This window comes from Bos javanicus, chromosome 19, assembly GCF_032452875.1.
Source record: "Bos javanicus breed banteng chromosome 19, ARS-OSU_banteng_1.0, whole genome shotgun sequence".
Classification (NCBI taxonomy): domain Eukaryota; kingdom Metazoa; phylum Chordata; class Mammalia; order Artiodactyla; family Bovidae; genus Bos; species Bos javanicus.
This window is the reverse complement of record NC_083886.1, coordinates 55,469,902-55,488,820: the sequence shown is the minus strand read 5'-3', so window position 1 is coordinate 55,488,820 and position 18,919 is coordinate 55,469,902. Positions and strand designations below refer to the sequence as shown.

General features: G+C 56.4%; 2 protein-coding genes across 2 annotated transcripts; one reads left to right on the top strand and one right to left on the bottom strand.

The window, feature by feature from the left end:
- The first annotated feature begins 508 nt into the window (after window positions 1-508).
- SYNGR2 (synaptogyrin 2) lies at window positions 509-4,334 on the top strand. Its single transcript, XM_061392703.1, has 4 exons — window positions 509-670; window positions 2,516-2,753; window positions 3,100-3,239; window positions 3,330-4,334. Exons 1-4 carry the CDS (start codon window positions 572-574, stop codon window positions 3,525-3,527), a joined length of 675 nt encoding a protein of 224 aa, XP_061248687.1. The 5' UTR covers window positions 509-571; the 3' UTR covers window positions 3,528-4,334.
- Window positions 4,335-5,351: 1,017 nt separating this feature from the next.
- On the bottom strand, window positions 5,352-18,838 carry TK1 (thymidine kinase 1). Its single transcript, XM_061392702.1, has 7 exons — window positions 18,643-18,838; window positions 18,498-18,529; window positions 17,341-17,451; window positions 14,387-14,480; window positions 6,955-7,044; window positions 6,539-6,658; window positions 5,352-6,293 (listed from the first exon to the last, which is right to left on the bottom strand). Exons 1-7 carry the CDS (start codon window positions 18,790-18,792, stop codon window positions 6,090-6,092), a joined length of 801 nt encoding a protein of 266 aa, XP_061248686.1. The 5' UTR covers window positions 18,793-18,838; the 3' UTR covers window positions 5,352-6,089.
- Between the last annotated feature and the right edge of the window lie 81 nt (window positions 18,839-18,919).

Genomic DNA, 18,919 nt, shown 5'->3' with positions numbered 1-18,919 from the left:
GTGGTCTCGACCCCCTCGCAGGCTTAGCTCCAGAGAGGAGGAAAGAGTGACAGGCCAGGCGGGGAGGGGTCCAGGCTGTGGCCCCAGGGCTGGGGTAGAACAGGGGAGAAGAAAGGGGGTGCATAAGAGCCTGGGCCGTAGACAGGTGGAACCCAGACGGGCGTCTAGCGGAACTTCCTGGAGGAGGAGGCGGGGATGCAAGGGCAAAGAGTGGCTGGAGCAGAGGGGCGAGCCCTCCTTGCGACCCTCTCTTCCCAGGGACTCTCTGAACCCTTTCCAGCAACTCTGCGGGCCAGCATCGCAGAGGGACGAGACCCCGGCCGAGACATGGGCTGGACAATGAGCCCGCGGCCGCTGGACTGATTTCGGTCGCTGGCAGCGCAGGCCAGGCCAGGCGGTCGGGGCCCTGCGGCCGCCTCGGCACCGCCGCTCGCCTTGGGCGGCACTTTGCCCTCGGTCCCTGGGGCGGCTCTGGCCACGCCCCCAGGGGAGGAGTCGAGTCGGGGGCGGGGAGGCCGCCTGGCTCCTCGGCGGTCCGCGGCGGCGGCGGCGGGGTGGCGGCGGCGGCGACATGGAGAGCGGGGCGTACGGCGCGCCCAGGGCGGGCGGCTCCTTCGACCTGCGACGCTTCCTGACGCAGCCGCAGGTGGTGGTGCGCGCCGTGTGCTTGGTGAGCCGGGGTGCGGGGCCGCGGGGACCCTACTTCGTCGCCAGGCCGGGGGCGGCGAGGGCGAGGGGGCCTCCGCGCGCCTGAGAGCGCGACAGGTGGCAGCGGCCGAGGCCCGGGTGTGGGAACGGCGCGCGGGGCGGGCGATCGGGGCCCGGGACCCTGCAGCCGCTCACCACCACCCCCACCCCGGGGCCCCGCCGGTCCCCCCACTCCGATCCCTGCCGCCTCCCACCCGGGGCCCTGCCACCCCCATCTCCCGGCCCGGGCACCGGGTGGCCCGGGAGGCGCCGCCGGGAGCAGGCCTATCGCCCTGCTGGCAATGGGAGGAGTTTGAGGCGGCTCCAGGACAGGTGGCCAGCGTGCCGCGACTCCCAGCCTGGGGGAATTCATCCGGAGGGGGGCTTTCCGAAGCCACGTGGGGTGCAGGGGGTTGCGGGGGAAGGCCTGGCCGCCCTGAAACAGAGCCTGTCTTCCACTCAAGAGCAGCCCATGGGTCTGCTTCCCCACCCAAGGTCAAGTGACCCTAGTCTGTGCCCCTCCGCCTGAGCTGGGTGAGCCGCTCCAGCACCAGGTTACTGGGGCAGGGGGTTGGTGGGAGGTCCCCTGCTCTTGGACAACCAGAGCTCAAAGCTGGACAAGGTGTTAGGAAGCGCGCAGGCAGAGGGCTGGGCCTAAGGTAGCCACACCACACCTGCCTGGGGCTGGAGCCCTGTGAGTTGCCCTGGTGACACCCTCATCCGCATTCTGCCTGACCTGTGGGGTCTGACCCCAGGAGCAGATGCCCATGTTTCGGGATGGCAGTGCCAGGAGTCAGGCTGGCACACTGCTCCCAGCATCCAGAGTTCCGGCTTCATCTCCAGCTGGGGGTGGGGCTTGTGACTCCAGCTCCGGAGCCTATTGAGAGGGCCTTGTGCAGACAGGCAGGGCAGGCGGGGGAGAGGCCTGGGCTAGTCCCAGAGGGAGCCAGGTGTCCAGACTCACATACGGCTGAGTTGGGCGGTAGCCTTTCAGTTTGAGGTGGAGACAGGTGATGTGAGGCTGTTCCCAAGGGCCTGGAGCCCCTCCCAGAGTTGTGGGTGCTGCACACTCTTGACCCCCCTACCCCAGTGCCTCCAGGGTCTGAGTACAGAGCTGTGTCGACGGGCCTGCTGGGCAGACCCACCTGAGGTGCCCTGTGTGGGTAGGACCAGCTATGGGCAGAAGCCAACAGGGATTCCCTGGGAGGCCAGGGGCCAGGATGCCAAAGAGCCCAGAATTCTTCGTAGGAGGAAGACTGGCCAAACTGGGGAGCCCAGCCTGAAGCAGGGAAGAGTCGGAGGGGGCCGTGGGAGTTGGCAGTCTGGGGACATGGTTTCAGTTCAGAGGCATGGTTTTCCTGAAGTGGAAGGAGTTCTCCATCACTGGGTTTTCAGGCAGAGGCTGGCGCTGTAGAGGTGACAGGCAGGTGGTGATCAGGGGGTGAGACTCCAAGCTTGGGTTACTCTGACTTTGTGAGCCATCCCGCTTAAAACTCACTACAAGTGGGAGTGGTCCAGCAGAGCCATCCCCCAGGCAGACAGCGGGGTGGGCCGTCACCTCCCAGGAGACCCCCCTGCACTCCCCACTGTCCTCAGTCCAGGAATCCCCAGGAATCCATGCCCCTTATAACGGGTGTCTGGAGAAGGGAGTGGGGAGGGGACTCGCTCCCCAAGTTCAGGAAGGGCTGGGTCACCAAGCTCCAGCAGGGGAAAAGCAGGATCGGGGAGGCCAGTGTCCCCTCCCATCAGGGTCCCACTCCGTGTGCCACCTGGGGGTGTGGCCCACAAGGGTGGCAGTCACTCAGCCCTTCCCCTGCCTCCTGCTCAGGTCTTTGCCTTGATCGTGTTCTCATGCATCTTCGGCGAGGGCTACAGCAACACCCACGATTCCCAGCAGCAGTACTGCGTGTTCAACCGCAACGAGGACGCCTGCCGCTACGGCAGCGCCATCGGGGTGCTGGCCTTCCTGGCCTCGGCTTTCTTCTTCGTGGTCGACATCTACTTCCCCCAGATCAGCAATGCCACTGACCGCAAGTACCTGGTCATCGGTGACCTGCTCTTCTCAGGTACCGGCCAGCTGGCTGCAGCTCCACTTGACCTTGGGGTGAACAGGAACAGCAGTGTTCCCAGAAGCTCTAGGGGGCTGTGACTGCAGGCTGGGGAGGGGTGGGAGCAGCCCTGGGTCTCCTGACCTCGCCCACGGTCAGGCTGGCACACAAGGATTTCTCAGTGTCTGCTGAAACCCCCTGGAGCTGAGTTGGGCTTGGAGCAGAGCCCTAGAGATGGCATCCTGTCCCCACCCCAGCTTCTGAATCAGCACCTCTACAGCCCTGGAGGCTTCTTGCTCCCAGGGGGCCCCTGTCCTCCTGCTGCTCTGTGGAGCTAACCCTCCCCTCTTGGCCTTCGCCCCAGCTCTCTGGACCTTCCTGTGGTTCGTTGGCTTCTGCTTCCTCACCAATCAGTGGGCGGCCACCAAGAAGAACGATGTGCATGTAGAAGCCGACTCAGCCCGGGCGGCCATCACCTTCAGCTTCTTCTCCATCTTCTCCTGGGTAAGTGGACCCAGGGCGGGACAGGGTCCTGGTGTCTCTGGTGAAGGGTGGTGCAGGGCTGAGTTACCCAAACCTCGGGGCTCCCTGCAGTGCGTGCTGGCCTTCCTGGCCTACCAGCGCTACAAGGCTGGAGTGGACGAATTCATCCAGAACTACGTGGACCCCACTCCGGACCCGAGCACGGCCTACGCCTCCTACCCAGGCGTGCCTGCGGACACCTACCAGCAGCCGCCCTTCACCCAGAACGCCGAGAGCACCGAGGGCTACCAGCCGCCCCCTGTGTACTGAGCTGCAGCCAGGATGGTATGGGGAGGGAGGAGGGTGCCTGGGGGCCTCCCCTCCTCCCCGGCTCCTCCCCCAAGGCTTGGCTCCTAGGGCCGCTGGCCCCTCTCGATGTCCGAACTGACACAGGGCCTGGAGAGAGAGCCCTGAAGTGCCTGTGCCCCAAGGGCTTCACCCACCACTCCTCGAGGGCATTTTTTAGGAAAGGGTTTTTGTTGCTTTTAATGACCGGCATCCCCACCGGGAATAGCTCCAGGCGCCCAATATGCTGTTTTGACAAGTGCCTTAGCTTCTCCCCAGCCCAGGAGCCGGGCCCACGTCCAGGCGCTGGTGGCTGCAGCCGTTTGGGGTTCTCTGCCAAAGACGAGGCTGCGGGGCTTCTCCTCGCTCCTGCTGCAGGCACTGGGCCGGGGCTCCTTCCCTCCTCACTCAGGTTTGTTCCGCCTCAGCCCCCTGCCTGCTCTTCGGGCAGCCAGCCATGCTCACTGCTGAAGTGTCTGCTCGCTTGGACCTGTGGTCACACTCTGTGCCAGTGCCTCTGGGTCACCTTCCTGGCAGCCGAGGGGCAGGGCTGGTGCCCACCCTTGGGAGACCCTGTCTCTGATCCCGCCCTGTGGCTGCAGGGAGGGGCTTTGCCTGACAACACCCAGCTTTATGTAAATATCCCAGGTCTGTCAGGAGGTGTGGGATGTACCCACAGCCCCCAGGCTGCTCTGAATGTATATTACAAAGCCTTGGGGGAAGGACACACAGCACCCTTGGATTCTGTTAGACTAATTCTGGAGATGGAATAAATGGTTTTCTCATTCATAATCTCCATTGTCATTGGTGGGGCCTCTCCTTAGGGCTGGAAGGAAGAGAAATTCCACAGGTGCAAGGTACAAGCTGCAGCTGAGGCCTTACGGAACCTAAGTTGTGGCAGCCTGCCCCTCCACTGTGCCCAGCAGCTCCCCCCACCCCCACCCCGCCTGGGGTCTCATGCCTCACACTGCCCTCCATCAGCATCTTAAAATAGCAACTGTGCTCAGCTTGTAAACAACATGGCTTTTCTGGGCCGCCTTGCCAGGGTCCTGGCGTGCCCCTGGAGGGGCAAGGGTCCTCTGCTTCCTGTAGACAGGGCTTGGAACCCCTGCAGCCCATCTCAGACCCTTGGGGAGCTGACCTAACTGCCCAGCCCATGCCTGGGAATGAGCTCCGCTCAGGCAGGAGGCCAGGGCCCCCGAGGCAACTCTGGACTTCCCCTTTCCAACAGTGAGAGGGAGCTGTCAAAAGAGGGCCCCAATAGTTTCAAAACCCCGAGTAAAAACTAACAGGGTTTGGGGATTATGGTCTGACTGTGGTACTGTACCTCTGTAACCAAGCCAGTGGGAGGGAGAAGCTGGGGTAAGGGTGGGGAACTGGGACCCCCCTCTGCATGGGGCACACCCACAGCCCAGGCCCACCCCACCCTCCCATAAGCTGCCCACTGCCCGTTTCCCAAGGCACGGCAGAGCTGGTCTTCCTGGCTCCTGAATTGTCAAGTGTCTGTTTCACAAAATAAAACCTGACCTCACAGCCCCAGCTGGCAGCACAAACCAAGGCTTCATCTTATCCAACCAAGCCCCAGGCTCCTGCATCCACTCATCTTGACCTGAAACCCTCCCAGACAGAAGAACAGGCAAACGTGCCTCTTAGAATACTTGATGCTCATCTCTCAGTTAAAAAAAAGATTTGTGGTTAAGGGGTCAGGAGTACTAGAAAAAGATTTGAAAGGAAATCCCCATACCTGAATCATGTCAGAGGTTGTCTATAGTGAGACCCGGGGAATCCCAGACAGTTAAAAGAGAAATATGCTTTTACCAACCAATAAATTTTAATATTAGTTATCAGTTCCACACACACACACAGCCCTCACCTCCTTAGAAGACAAGCCCATGGGAGCTGAGCCCCAGAGCAGGGTGAGTGCCACCCACGTGGAAGAAGCTGTAATTCCGGAGAAAATGATCGCCAGATCAGGAAGGGCTTTCAGCCCAAAAGGAAATAAGTCCAGCCATCCCCAGGGCAGCCGGGAGCCCTGTCCCAGGCAGAGGGACCAAGTCTTTGCGTGGGAGGAGGCCCACGCTGAGCCAGAGGTGCTGGGGTATGGACTTCCCAGTGAGAACAGAAACTCAACAGCAAATGCCACAAACTGGGAAGAAGCCGGCGACGCCGATGTCACAGCAGCTTGTGGCTTGGCCTCACCCCAAGAGGGATGGCTGCAGCGGCCAGATCCCGCCCTGCAGGGCGGCCAGCTCCGGCCTCGGGAGACTGTGATCGCCCCGCAGCCGGGATGGGAACTGAGAAAAGCTGGTGGGCAGGCGAGGAGGGAAGTGTGCAGTGCAGACCACCAGCCGCCTCCTTGGCCTGGGAAAGGGCACAGCAGCAGGGACTGCTGGTGGTGAAACTTCCACCTCCCCCCATGCCCCTCCCCCACCACTTCCTCCTCCAAGAAGGCTGGGCAGCTCGCGGGCATCCGCCAGGGGGCGACAGCGGGTGAGCTGGGGGGAGCAGGTGGTGGGTGAGCGCCTGCCATGGGGAGGGGCCAGGACCTCAGTTGGCCTGGCTGCACTGCCAGATCTGATGAGTGGCAAACAGCTTCCGGACTCCTGGGGCCTCCGCGGGCTTTCCCAGCGTCATTGGGCAGTTCTCCTTATTCTCTTCGCTGTCCAGCACGGCGGGCTGACCCGAGGCCTTCTTGAAGTAGCATAGGCGGCACACGGAGTGGTACTTGTCTGCTCCTCCGATGACCTCGACCTGACCGTGCGACAGGAAGCGCCTGGATTGAGCGGGGTGGGGGGCGCAGCGCCCCATCCCTCGCCCTTGGGAGAAGGCAGAGGGCGGCTACTTCCTTCTCCACACCCAGCCTCTTGGTGTAGGCGCCCCTGCCTGCCCCCCACCCACCCATCCCTTGGAGAAGGCAGGGGGCAGCTACCTCCTCCTCCACACCCAGCCTCTAGGTGTAGGCGCCCCACCCCTGGGAGAAGGCAGGGAGTAGCTACCTCCTTCTCCACGCCCAGCCTCTTGGTGTAGGCGGCCTCTCGGAAGCACTCCATGCACACTGCCGTCAGCTTGACCACGCTCTCTGCCAGGGGCACCAGGTTCAGGATGGTCCCAAAAGCCTGTACAATCCACAGAAAGACGAGTGCACACTCATTTCGCCGGGTGGGCTTTTCCTGGAGACCCTGACTCACAGCCCTGAAGCCAGGAAAACTAAGCCTGGACCTCGCCTTCCCCCAGAGCACCTGCCCTAGGCGGGTGGAGTCGGGGCACCCCAGGGAGCTGGGACTGGTTGGCCCGAGTGCCTGGGCTTGGGCATGGTGTGGGCATCCAGGGCACGCTGGGCTGTCCATTTCTGTGCACTGCCCAGGCCCCTTGGTCCCCGGACCCACCCTAAGACCTGGACCAGACACTTCACCTTCCTCTGAAAGGTCCCATCCAGCGCAGCCACAATGACAGTCTTCCCCGAGTTGGCCATGTTCTCGCAGAACTCCACAATGTCAGGGAACTGGAGGAAAGGGTGAGAGGAGGAGGAGGAGTGAGCTTCTGCCCTGGGCAGCAGCTTCCGGGAGCTGCGGACACGCTGCCAGGCCCAGAAGCTCCACTACCCGCATCCAGGTGGAGCTGAGAACAGGGCCACCCCAGCTCTCCCACCCACAGCTTCCCAACTTGCTCCCCCATGGCACCAACTTTCCACAGCAGAGCCAGGCCGCACTCCAGGCTAGGCGCCTGGGCCTGCCACCAGGGTGATGCAACCCAGGTGGAGAGGCTGTCTGCCACTGCAGTGGACCAAAGCTCAGATCTGACGCTGCCTCGGGCTTGAACCAGGTTCTCCACTGGCTGTGACACTGGCAATGACTTCACGTTCCTGAGCCCAGGAAAAGGCAAGGAAGGCCCCTGGTGATGTTTAAGGATTAAGGACACACAAATAATTTATTACATATGCTATTTGGCTGAGAGGCAGGCTCTGTGTGTTTGCTTTTATTTTCTTCTTTTAAACATAATGTACCATGTGATGCCTGGAGAAGGGGCAGGAGTTCCACTGGCCACTTACAGAGCAGGATGGCTCAACACACCACCTGCGGAAAGTCTTTACTTGGTAAATAAAATTTCATTTCAAGTGGCCCAAGGGGCCACTACTTAAACGAATCTTTTTGTGACCTTTCACTGGTCAATCATCTATCTGGTCTGTGGGTTGGGTGAAGTGGGGAGTTCCAGTGTTTGGGCAGAGGGTCTCTCTCCAAGCTACTTGTGGAGGTGTGTAGTTACAAGACCCGAGGGCTCACCCAGACGAGGACCAGGACAGGGCTTAGAGAACCCAAACCAGTTCCAGTGGGATTCACCAAAGCCAGATCTGACTGCCCTCTGCAGGGTTTGCCGAGCCTGCACTATGGAAATGGCACCTCCCACCCCTAGGCTCCAGCCTGGCTCCAGGTGAGGCCCCTCCTTTTCTCTAAAGGACATGTCACAGGTCACAGAAATGCAGCCCCCAGCCTGCAAGGACCTGTCAGCCAGTGCCCCCCACCCCGATCCCTGTTGTCACAAACAAAACCGTTTCTAGACACTGCCAGAAATCCACGGGGAAGGTGGAGAGCAGAGCCACCCTGGAAGGAGCACCTTCTTCATCTTACCCTCCCTGTCCAGTCATGGTCCCTCCACACCAGGGTTTGGGGACCGCGAGGGGTCCTCCACCCTGCCTGCTACAGTGATGCCCGCGGTCAGAGAGCTTAGTTCTTCCACCTGAACTTTGTGCCCTGCTCACATGCCATCCCACTCTCTGCCCAAACACTGAACCCGGGGCCCCCAGAAGGGGGTCCTGAATGATCCAAGGTACAGTCAGAGCTGCCCAGGTTGTCTGCAGCATCCCCGAAGGCCCACTGGTAACCAACCACGTTACTGACGTTTGTTTCTATCGCCACTCATTTTTTTAGGTTATGGTACGGGCTGACTTGGGAACCCTCCCACCCCCCCAATCCTTATGCTGAAACCCTGACCCACAATACCTCAGAATGTGACCTTATTTGGACAGAGGGTCTTTGCAGAGGTCATCCAGTTAAAGCAGGTGTGTAGGGTGGGCTTCACTCCAGTAGGAATGGTGTCCTCGCAAAAAGGGGAAATGTGGACCCAGGGACAGACAGAGGAGCAGACGAATGTGAAGAGGCAGGGAGCAGATGGCCACCTGCATGCCGAGGGGACCGGCCTGGGACAGACTCTCCCTCACGGCCTTGGGGGAACCTGCCCTGCCCACACCCTGATCTTGGGCTCCCAGCCTCCAGAGCTATAGAAAATGAATGTCTGTGGTTTAAACCACCTGGTCTGCAGTGCATGTTACAGCAGCCAAAGACCCCAATACAAGTTACATTTAAAGCGGGGCTTCAGAGGACCTAGCCAACGCAGAATTTTCTTGGGAGACAAAAATGATCACCACAGGGGATCCAGCAAGAAAAGCAACAGGTAGGGTTTCTTGACAGTGACAAGCCTGCCCGTGTGGTTCATCTGCTTGCCCAGCACCAGGGCTGACCTGCCGAGAGCCGCTTCCTGAACAAGGTATGATGGGGGCGGGGAGGACCGAAAGCGGTGGAAGCGGAGGTCAGGCAGCCAGGAAGGAGATCCGCCCTTGTCGTCATGTTGCCCAGTGGTCGCAGCCTCGTGATGCTCGACGGAAGCACCCCGGCCCTGCCCAGGCGGAGACCTCGCTTCCTAGCAGCCCGGCTGGCGTTGAAGGTTGCAGAGACCACAGGAGGGGACAGGGCGAAGGATGTGACAGTGAAGGATTCAGCCGCTCCACCACGAATGGTAAAGACTAAATGAGATGCCCAGACCAAATCCAGAGGCAAATAAACCAGGAAGAAATATTTACAGAATGTAACAAAGTGGCGCTGGCTATATCACATGACCCAGAGGAAAGACAAACCAAGAGGAGGCTCTTTATAAAAGGAGAAAACAGGGACAACGTCAGCCACCCAGTAAGAAAAGAGAAAGGCAGTCAGAACAGAATATGTGTGCGCAGCCACCGCCGCCTGCCCTCCACGGGGGATGTCTGCAGACCCGGCAGTCCCCGCCCCCCTCCTGCAAGCCATCCATGCCCCTCCAGCAGAGGACCGTCCTGGGCGGCTTCCAGGCTCTCCCAGGGTGAACGCTGAAGTCCTTCCTGCTGACCAGGCCAAAGCCCCTGATCTGGAGCACACTCCTGCCTGGGAACTTCACCCCACTTTCCTTCCAGCCCCTTTCTGACCGTCCTCATAAAGCATGATCCCCACCGGGGCTCCACCTACTCACATGGCTTTTCTCTTCCCTAGTTGCCAAAACTTTTACATATCTCTTTCCCCCAGCTAGAATGGAAGCGCAAGGGCGAGACCCTGGCTGTACCCCCAACACCTAGAACACTGCCGCCATACGGCTCAAGCTCAGAAAACACTGCATGAACAAATCCGACCCCTTGGCCAGTGATTCCAATACACCAGATAAACCCCAATACACCAGATGACAGCCCAATGTCCACCCACACGTCCATCATAGCCTTTAAGTGCCATACCCAAGGGGCCGGGTCATGCAAGACACGGTACATTCACAAGGATAGGTGTCTGTTGATGTGGAAAGATGGTCACAACACATGATATGAACCCAATCTATAAATAGATATATATGTACGGAGACTAGAAGGATGCAGACAAAATGTTCTGTGATTTTTGTTTTGTTTTTCTGGGCAGCGAAAGAGAAGGGCAGGCCAGCGGCAGGAGCTGCCTGCGCTCACAGTGGGCCTTGGGGTTGCTGTGCTGAACAGAATTAATTTCATACAACTAATTTCATAGAGTTAATTTCATGAGCTTCTGGCCCGGTCACACAGGGCAAAACCAGACCCCTTCTAGGGAATACCCTGGGGGTCCAGTGGTTAGGATTCAGAGCTCTCACTCCCGTAGACCCAGGTTCAATCCCTAGTCCAGGAACTAAGATCCCACACGTTGTGTGGCATGGTCAAAACAAACAAACCAGACCCTTCCCTAAGCATGTCTGAGCACGGACAGAACGTAAGTAAGCATCACCTAGGCTATGGGGTACCAAATGTCCCCCCTCCTGGCTAAAGGAGTGACCCCTGCTGCTTCGGCCTCCTGGTCCACCCTCCCTACAGGTGACGTTTAAGATGCTGGCAGAATCATCGCTCTTCCAAGGACACCAAATCAAGAGCCAAACCGGCCTCCAAAACCCTCCCAGGAATGACCTGACACCGCCCCCATTTCCTAATAACCAAGCCCTCACCCACACCCCCCAGTTCTCATGCCAGTGTCTCCCTGCAACTACAATCCCCAGTTGTTCAGTTCTGGGGCTATTCCTGGTGGTCTCTGGACAGAAGACATTAGTAGTCAATTATGGACTTTCTTCTTAGATATAGCCCTTCCTGACTTTTCCCAGATGAGCCCCCTTCGTACTTGTGGTAAAACAGAGATAAGACGGGCACTCAGGGTGACACCGTGAGGCTGGCGTGCCCAGGAGCCAGCTGCCCAGCCATCACTGTACCCTCAGCTGATAGCTTGGGGACTTCAGACACACCCCTCCCTGACACCTCGTCTGCATAGGAAGGATGAAGGAAGGAAGGGGCAGTCCTTTTGTCCGGCCCCACGTAGAGAGGCAGCCTCCAGACTTCTTGCTAAGCAAGACCCGCAGGGGTGAGGATCGAACAGAAGACTGGCGATGTTTCTATAGGGCGTTTAATAAATACTTGTGATGGAAACTCAACTGTGACTTGCTGGCCAGAGAGGAAGCAGCCATACAAACAGAACAGAACTGGGGGTCCAGTGGCCCACCAGCTCCCGAACCAGGGCACTTGGCTCTCAACCAAGGAGGTGTCAGAAGAGGAAGGTCCCTGCCAGGGTGTCCAGCTCAGCCCTGAGAAGACGCTTTACCTACAGCCAGGGAGCAGAGTGGTTAACGGGCACACACCGGGCCTGAAGGATGGGAGAGCTTCCCCAAAGCTCTCATTCCTTGTTCTGAGAGCCACCCCCCAAAACTGACCCAGGCTCCCCAGAGCCTTCTGGAGCTCAGAGTCTAGGAGAGAAAGGGAAGAGCTGCAGCCCTGTTCTCCCCTGAAGCCCCTCTTACCCCAAGTCCCTCCACCATGAAGCCACAAAAGAAAACCTAAGTGTACGTGTGTGTGTGCATGAAGAGGCCAGCTACGACACAGCTGTGTTCAGAAGCAAGCTGACCATCTCTGAGGTCAGAGATAGAGTGGTCACAACAAGGTGGGTGCATAGACGGATGCAGCCTGGCTCCCGGAGCAGGTCCGGGCAGCCAGCAGTCCATCTCCAGAGGGCACACACCGAAAGATACACCCAGTGTGGGGACAGAGGATCCCCAGTCTCAGGTGGGAGGGAAGCATGGAGCTGTGATCACCATAACAGAGCCTGAGACATCCCTGGAGGACATTACAGCCCATTACAGCCCGAGCCACTAGCTCCACCCTGCCCTGGGACCTGGAAGGCAGGGCAGGCAGAATGCCAACCACTCACCTAACAAAGAAAAGTATTTCCTTAATTTTCTATTTCCTCTTCCTCCAGGGCACAGCACTGGACCAAATGCACAGATAAGGGAGTGAAGTGAAGTCGCTCAGTCGTGTCGACTCTTTGCGACCCCGTGGGCTGTAGCCCACCAGGCTCCTCTGTCCATGGGGTTCTCCAGGCAAGAAAACTGGAGTGGGTTGCCATTTCCTTCTCCAGGGGATCTTCCTGACCCAGGGATTGAACCCAGGTCTCCCGCACTGCAGGTAGACGCTTTAACCTCTGCGCCACCAGGGAAGTCCACAGATAAGGGAAGCGTATGCCAAAACTCCAGTGGCGAGAAGGCAGCGGAGGCACGGCACACGTGCGGACCCTGGCATATGAAACCACCCAGGGACCCACCCAGGGACCCTGGCATATGGAAACCACCCAGGGACCACTGGGTTCTAGGGACCTCTGGGTTGTCGCCTCTCTACCGTCAGCATGCAGCCACCTGGACTGATCTTGGAAGTCACATGTGAAGACAGGGGCCTCGTTGGCAGGCCATCCCACCACTGATGACTTGGAATACCTTTCTTTCATGGTAAGCTACTGAAAATTAGGGTTTATTTGTCACAGGAGCCACATTACCCTAACGTAATGGGTGGAGGTGGGGGGTTGAAGTAAAGTCCCTCGGGAGTTTTAGTTTCATCCATTCAAGACACATTTGAAGAAATAAAACACTGCAAAAACGCTGGAGAGAAACTAAGATCACAAGAGACAACCCACAAGCTCAGCCAGAGAGCATGCTCCTAATGACCCGGATGCAGAGTGAGCTGGAGACAACTTTAAAAAGAGGTTTCCAGAAAGACAACAGAAGGAACAGAATTGATGCTTGATTCTTAAACAAGGGTATCTAAATGTCCATCAACAGATGAATGGATAAAAAAGATGCAGTACATATATACAATGGAATACTACTCAGCCATTAAAAAAGAACGAAATAATGCCACTTGCCGCAACATGAACGGACCTGGAGTGAGTCAGAGAAAGATATCATATAATATCACTTATATGTGAAGTCTAAAAAAAAGGTACAAATGAACTTTTTTACAAAACAAAAACAGAGTCACAGATGTAGAAAACAAATTTATGGTTACCAGGGGCATGAGGTGGGCGAGGATAAATTAGGAGATTGGGGTTGACATACACACACTACTATATATAAAACAGATAACTAATGAGGACCTACTGCATAGCACAGGGAACTCCACTCAATATTCTGTAATGCCCATATGGAAAAAGAACCAATAACAAAGAGTGGATGTGTGTATACGTATAACTGATTCACTTTGCTGTACGCTTGGAACTAATTCACTGTCAATCGACTGTACTCCAATACAGCAGAAACAAACGAAAACCCCAAGAGCAGACTGTTAAATAAGCCACAGCCAGTATAAAACAGGATAAATAAAAACAAGACGCCCCTGGACCACACTGCTCTGAGAGAGAACAGACGGGCTCCCTGCCCAGGAAAGGGATCAGAGAGGCCTTCTCCTGAGCTCTAAGGCACGCGTCTGCTGCTTTTCCAAAGCAGCAAGGGGAAACACTGGCCACGTGCAACCCCGCTAACTAGAAAACAAAACAAAGCCATCTTCACATCAAGACGGACAGCTTCCCACCGACACAGCCTGGCTGTAAGAACTACTAAAGGGTGTATTTCAGCAGGAGGAAAAATAAACCCATAAAGAACAAGCAAGAGGGACTTCCCCAGTGGTCCAGCGGCTAAGACTCTATGCTCCCAACGCAGGGGGCCCGGGTTCAGTCCCTGGTCAGGAAACTAGATCCCACATGCTGCAACTAAGACGTGGCACCGCCAAATGAATAAAAACAAACAAACAAAAAAAACAAGCAAGAAGTATCAATGAGCCAAACCAAACCAAACCCTTCCTTCTGGTATTGAGAAATCCAACTTTTTTGTTCATTGTAAATTTTTTTTTTTAAAGGTACAATAAATTCCATGTAACGGTAACACAGAGGGGAATTTCCTGGTGGTCCAGTGGCTAAGAGTCTGTGCTCCCAATGGAGGGGGCCCAGGTTTGATCCCTGGTCAGGAAGCTAGATCCCCCATGCTGCAATGAAGACTGAATGAGACCCAAGCAGCCAAATAAATACATATTTTTAAAAAAAACAACTCAGAAACACAGAAAGCAGTAAGGGAAATTCAAAGGGTTTTCAGATACTAGTTAAAGCAAATTAACTTAACAATATTTACCTACTTAAAGATCAGAATAGAACCAATAACCTCCAAACCAGCAGAGGAAAAAGGGGGACTTAAGGGGTTCACAGGAAGAGCAATGTCAGGACAAGTCAACTTACAAACTGCCCTTCGTCGATGCCTATGACAGCCACCCTCTGCGCATCCTGGATCACGTCCCGGAGCAGACAGGCTGGCAGGGCCTCCATGGTGTTCCTGGGGACAGAAAGCCAGAGTGTGGGCAAGGCAGGGGAGTGCCCTCACGACCACCCCTTCCTTGAAAGCAGGTCAAGCCATCTGCCCAGAGCTTTGAGAAGTTAGTGCCCTTGGGAAGGCATCTGGGAAGGATAGTAAAGGTCTTTCTTCAGAAAACCAGCTATTCAACATGAGCTATTTCACTTTATGCTTTGGACTGGAAATTAGCCATGCCCAATGTAAAGGTCAACCTGGATGCCAAGCTCTTCTCTGCTGTGTGTGTAAGGGGAGGGGAGGGGCCGGGGCACAGAAGGGGTTAATTCATGAGCTACAGTGTCCAGGGCCCATGACGCTTTGGGGATGAATGAAATGTTTTAAATTCTCTTAAAAATCAGAATAAGGGGCTTCCCTGGTGGCTCAGTGGTAAAGAGTCTGCCTGCCAGTGGAGGAGGCACAGGTTCAAGCTCTGATCCTGGATCCCGCTCGCTGCACAGCAAGGAAGCCCAGGCGCCACAGCTACTAAGCCTGTGCTCTAGAGCCAAGAGCTACAGCGACTGGAGCCCGTGTGCCCAAGAGAAGCCACCCCAGTGAAAAGCCTGCTCACCGCAACTCCAGTAGCCCTCGCTCGCCTCACCTAGAGAAAAACCTGAACAGCACGGGAGATCCAGCCCCAAAAAATAAAAATAAATCACTAAAATTATTTTTTAAAAAACCAGAATGTAACTCTGTCTGAATTATTTTTGTCTTTCTAGCAATGTACTCATAGAGTATAATTTTTTTCTTCTGATAGAGGAAGGGGCCCATGAAAGTCTTACCATGGCCCTGGGTAGACCATTAGCACCAGAATCTAAGACTTGCAGCCCCGTGCGCTGGCAGAGATAAGCTGGGAACGCCAATCAGCAGGGCAGTGACCTAGAATTCCCTCCTGTGGACTCCTCTGGCTGATCACAGGATTTCTTACAGACCATAGAGCTATTAACAGGCAGAGTCGGCATTCAAATCCACATTCATGCTGCTGCCTCGTATGTCCTAAAGGCAGATTCCCACCCAGCAGAGTATGAAAGCGAAAGGCAGCATGTGGGAATGTTCCAGTGCATTAAATGACTCAGTGAATCCTGCCCTGCCCCCACAGCCAGGCCTTCTGGAAAAGGAAAGCTAGTTCTTTGTCTTCTTTTTAAAAAGTTTCTGTTTTTCTACAATGTTATTTTCTCCTGTCTCCATTTCTGCCTGCTCCTCTGAACTAGCCTTGCAAGGGGCTAGGAGCTTCCTGAAGGTTCTGCAGTTTACAGCTAGAGTGCCTCAGACCATAAAGAATCTGCCTGCAAGGCAGGAGACCTGGGTTCAATCCCTGGCAACCCACTCCAGTATTCTTGCCAGGAAAACTCCCACAGACAGAGGGGTGGCAAAGAGTTGGACACGACTGAGCAACTTTTACTTCACTTTTAAAACGATGCCGTAGTGATTATCTTACAGTTACTTTACGGTCATCCTGCTTCAAGCTCTGGGAAGAGTGTGAAACTACTTCCTGCATTTTAAACCCCCCACCCTTCCCCAAATAAAGAAAACCAGAGAGCAGGCAAGGCAGTAAGCTGGTTCCATCTCTAGCAAGAGCAGCGTCTCTGGAGCTTTGTCACCCTGCCAAGCGCTCGGCCTCTGCTGGGGCTTGTCCAGGCCTCTAGAGCCCATGTCAGAAAGGGTTTGTGACCCTGGGGCAGGGCTCGGATTTCACGCCATTGAACAGACTCCAGAAGCTGCCCTTCTGTTTGCTGCAGTGTTGCCTCTACTGCCTCACTGTCCTCCCCTGATGCTCCCCGAGTCCCATGCGGCAGAGGCCTATGTTTTAGGGATGAGAAGGCAAATTTGGAGATGTAAATGACCTGCCTGCAACAGACAGCAGGTCAGGGAAATGTCACTCAATGTTTAACTTAACTCGGAGTCCAGGGCCCTCTAAGCCTCAGCACCTGCCCGCCTTCAGAACCCCACTCGTTAGCCTATGAAATCACCCAGCCTGTAAAAACTAACCATGCCGTATGTTGAGGCCACTCTCTCCTTCTGAGATGGGCCACACTCTGTCTGTGGTGTATGTTTCTCTCTAAATAAATCCACCTCTTACTTTAAAAAGAAAAAAAAAAAGCTCCCACCCTGAAACCACTCACAGCATGGCCTTGCTGCTGGGGGCTCAGGTGGACAAGTCTGGAAGACAACAACAGTGTCTCAGGCTCCAAAGTATGAGGACCCAGTCTGCTGCACGGAATGGCAGGAATGGTACTAAATTTCACCTCCAACCTCAGGCAGTGGACTGAAATGTCCACAGGGCGCAGGCAGATAGACGTAAAAGGGGGATGCTCGAAGGCCACGAGATGACGGGAAGTCGAGGACAAGCCAACTACAAATTTAAATAAAATTCACTCTGCAGCCAACAAAACCAGCCTGCATCCTCCATGGAGGTCAAGAGCAGGAGGTCAAGAGTAGTATCCTTAGTCAGATACTACTGACATTTGGGGCTGGATCATTCTTTGTCATGAGGCGGTCTATGCATCATAGAATGTTTAGTGGTATTCCTCTACCGACTAGTTGCCATCATGCCCTTATCTCCTCCTGTGGTTAAAAACTAAAAAGATCTCCAGACATTACAAATAGACTCTAGAAGGCAAAATCACCTCCACTGGGTTAAGAACCACTGGGCTAGAGTCCCAAGAAAGGCCAAGTTGTAGGGTACCATGCCAAGCAACTAGGAAAGTTTGCAGATTTAAACGGTTCCTTGTCAGGCATCAGCATTATTAACCATCCACTCTAAAGAACTCTGACAGTATGTTCTGTGAATTTACACCGGGCTTCTCACAAAAGGTGTGGGGACAGGATGGAAGAGGTAGGGACTGACCGGTCATGTGTGGAGAAGAGGCTGCTGTAACGCGTGTCTTTGGCATATTTGATCACCAGGCACTTGTACTGGGCAACCTGGAAGCGACGGACCCGTCTCATCAGCTCAGTACTGCAAGGTAAGGCCCAAGCGTTAATGTGGGCGAGGAAGACCCCATCAGCTCAAGCTGGGTTCCCCACCGCCTTCTGGGGGTCTACAGCCTGAGTCCCACCCATGGAGGGGAAGGTTGCAGGGCAGGGTGTGGGAAAGACCTGTGAGGACAGAGAGGGCCCCAGCACAGAGTTTCAGTCTAGACCCAAGAAGGAAGAGCATGTCTGGGCAGGAAGTCATTCTCTACGGGGAGGGTGTCAAGGAGGAGCCCTCAGGTGGTCCAGGGAAGGGCTGGAGGAGTGATTCTGTTAGGAGCACAGGTGGTGTGGGCAAAGGAAAAGACCACATGCAGGGGAGAGGGGTCCAGATTCCATTCCAAAATCATCTCACCCCACAGTCCTTCACCTAACCTGAACTAACAGAACTTTTTGGTGCAACAAGGAGAGCATGGAGTCTGTGTCCATGAGCCCACCCTGAGCCTCACCATCGTGGGCAAGGGCTTTGAGCTGGAGGGCTCTCCCCCAGGGCCATATAGGAAGGGGTCAGGGGAGTTACTGGGAGCTCGCTGGCGCCACCTCGGTCTGGGATTCCGTCTATCACTTCAAGGAAGCAAAGTTGCCAGTGGCTTGACTCTGCAGTGTTCAGAGTGACTACCTTCCTGGGCCGTCTAAGGAAACAGTCACACTGGAAGGAAGCGACAAACACCGCAGGGCGCTCAGGGCCCGGCCACCGTGCACACGCCCTTCAGGTGGGGCTTTAAAGGGTCTTAACGACGACCAGCTCCCGGAAGGATGGGTGGTTGCAAGGCCCCAAGCGGAGGAGGGTCTGACGGAAATGGGAGGAGCGCCTCCTCCGCGAGGTATTCCACGGAGGAGAGACGTTCTGGGCGGGAAAGCGGGGGTCGGACAGCGGGAGATGTTCTGGGGGGGCCAGTGTTCTGAGAGGGGCCGCAGGTTCGGGGCGGGGTGGGGGGCGTCAGGGGTGGATGGCGTTCCGGGGGGGCTGGAGGAGGAGCAGGGAAGCAGGGGAGGAGGTCCTGGGCCACCCCCGTCCCGCAAGGCCATTACCTTTTTCCTGAGAACATGGGTCCGAGAATCACCTAGGAGAAAAGGAGAGGTCACTTCGGGCCCCGGGGCGCATGGATATCCAGGGACCTCCCCCCTACCAGTCACGACTCCGACCCTGACCCCGACCCCTCCCCGGCGCCCGCACCTGGATCTGCCCCCGGGTCTTGCTGGGGGAGCCTGGCAGCACGTTGGGCAGGTTGATGCAGCTCATGGCACCTTCAGGGAGCTGGCAAACCAAGCACTCTGCGCCGCTGCCGCCGCCTTGCAGGCTCCCGCCGGTTCCCGCGCAGGGCATGTTATCCCCGGCGAGCAGGCCAATCGGAAGCCGGGGCCGCCATCCCGGAACCAATCACCGCGCGGCCGCGGGATTGGAGGGAGATTTGGCCTCAGCCCGCCCCCTCGTGGGAGGGACCAGAAACGCG

What these genes read in the sequence shown, in the direction of transcription:
- SYNGR2 (XM_061392703.1), top strand. Translation starts at nt 572, where the DNA reads ATGGAGAGCGGGGCGTACGGCGCGCCCAGGGCGGGCGGCTCCTTCGAC. An exon ending in TGGTGCGCGCCGTGTGCTTG is followed by an intron (nt 671 to 2,515) that starts GTGAGCCGGGGT and finishes CCTCCTGCTCAG; the next exon opens with GTCTTTGCCTTGATCGTGTT. An exon ending in TCTTCTCCATCTTCTCCTGG is followed by an intron (nt 3,240 to 3,329) that starts GTAAGTGGACCC and finishes GGCTCCCTGCAG; the next exon opens with TGCGTGCTGGCCTTCCTGGC.
- TK1 (XM_061392702.1), bottom strand. Translation starts at nt 18,792, where the DNA reads ATGCCCTGCGCGGGAACCGGCGGGAGCCTGCAAGGCGGCGGCAGCGGC. An exon ending in CCCATGTTCTCAGGAAAAAG is followed by an intron (nt 17,452 to 18,497) that starts GTAATGGCCTTG and finishes CTTACCTTGCAG; the next exon opens with TACTGAGCTGATGAGACGGG. An exon ending in GGCTGGGCGTGGAGAAGGAG is followed by an intron (nt 6,294 to 6,538) that starts GTAGCTACTCCC and finishes TCGCACGGTCAG; the next exon opens with GTCGAGGTCATCGGAGGAGC.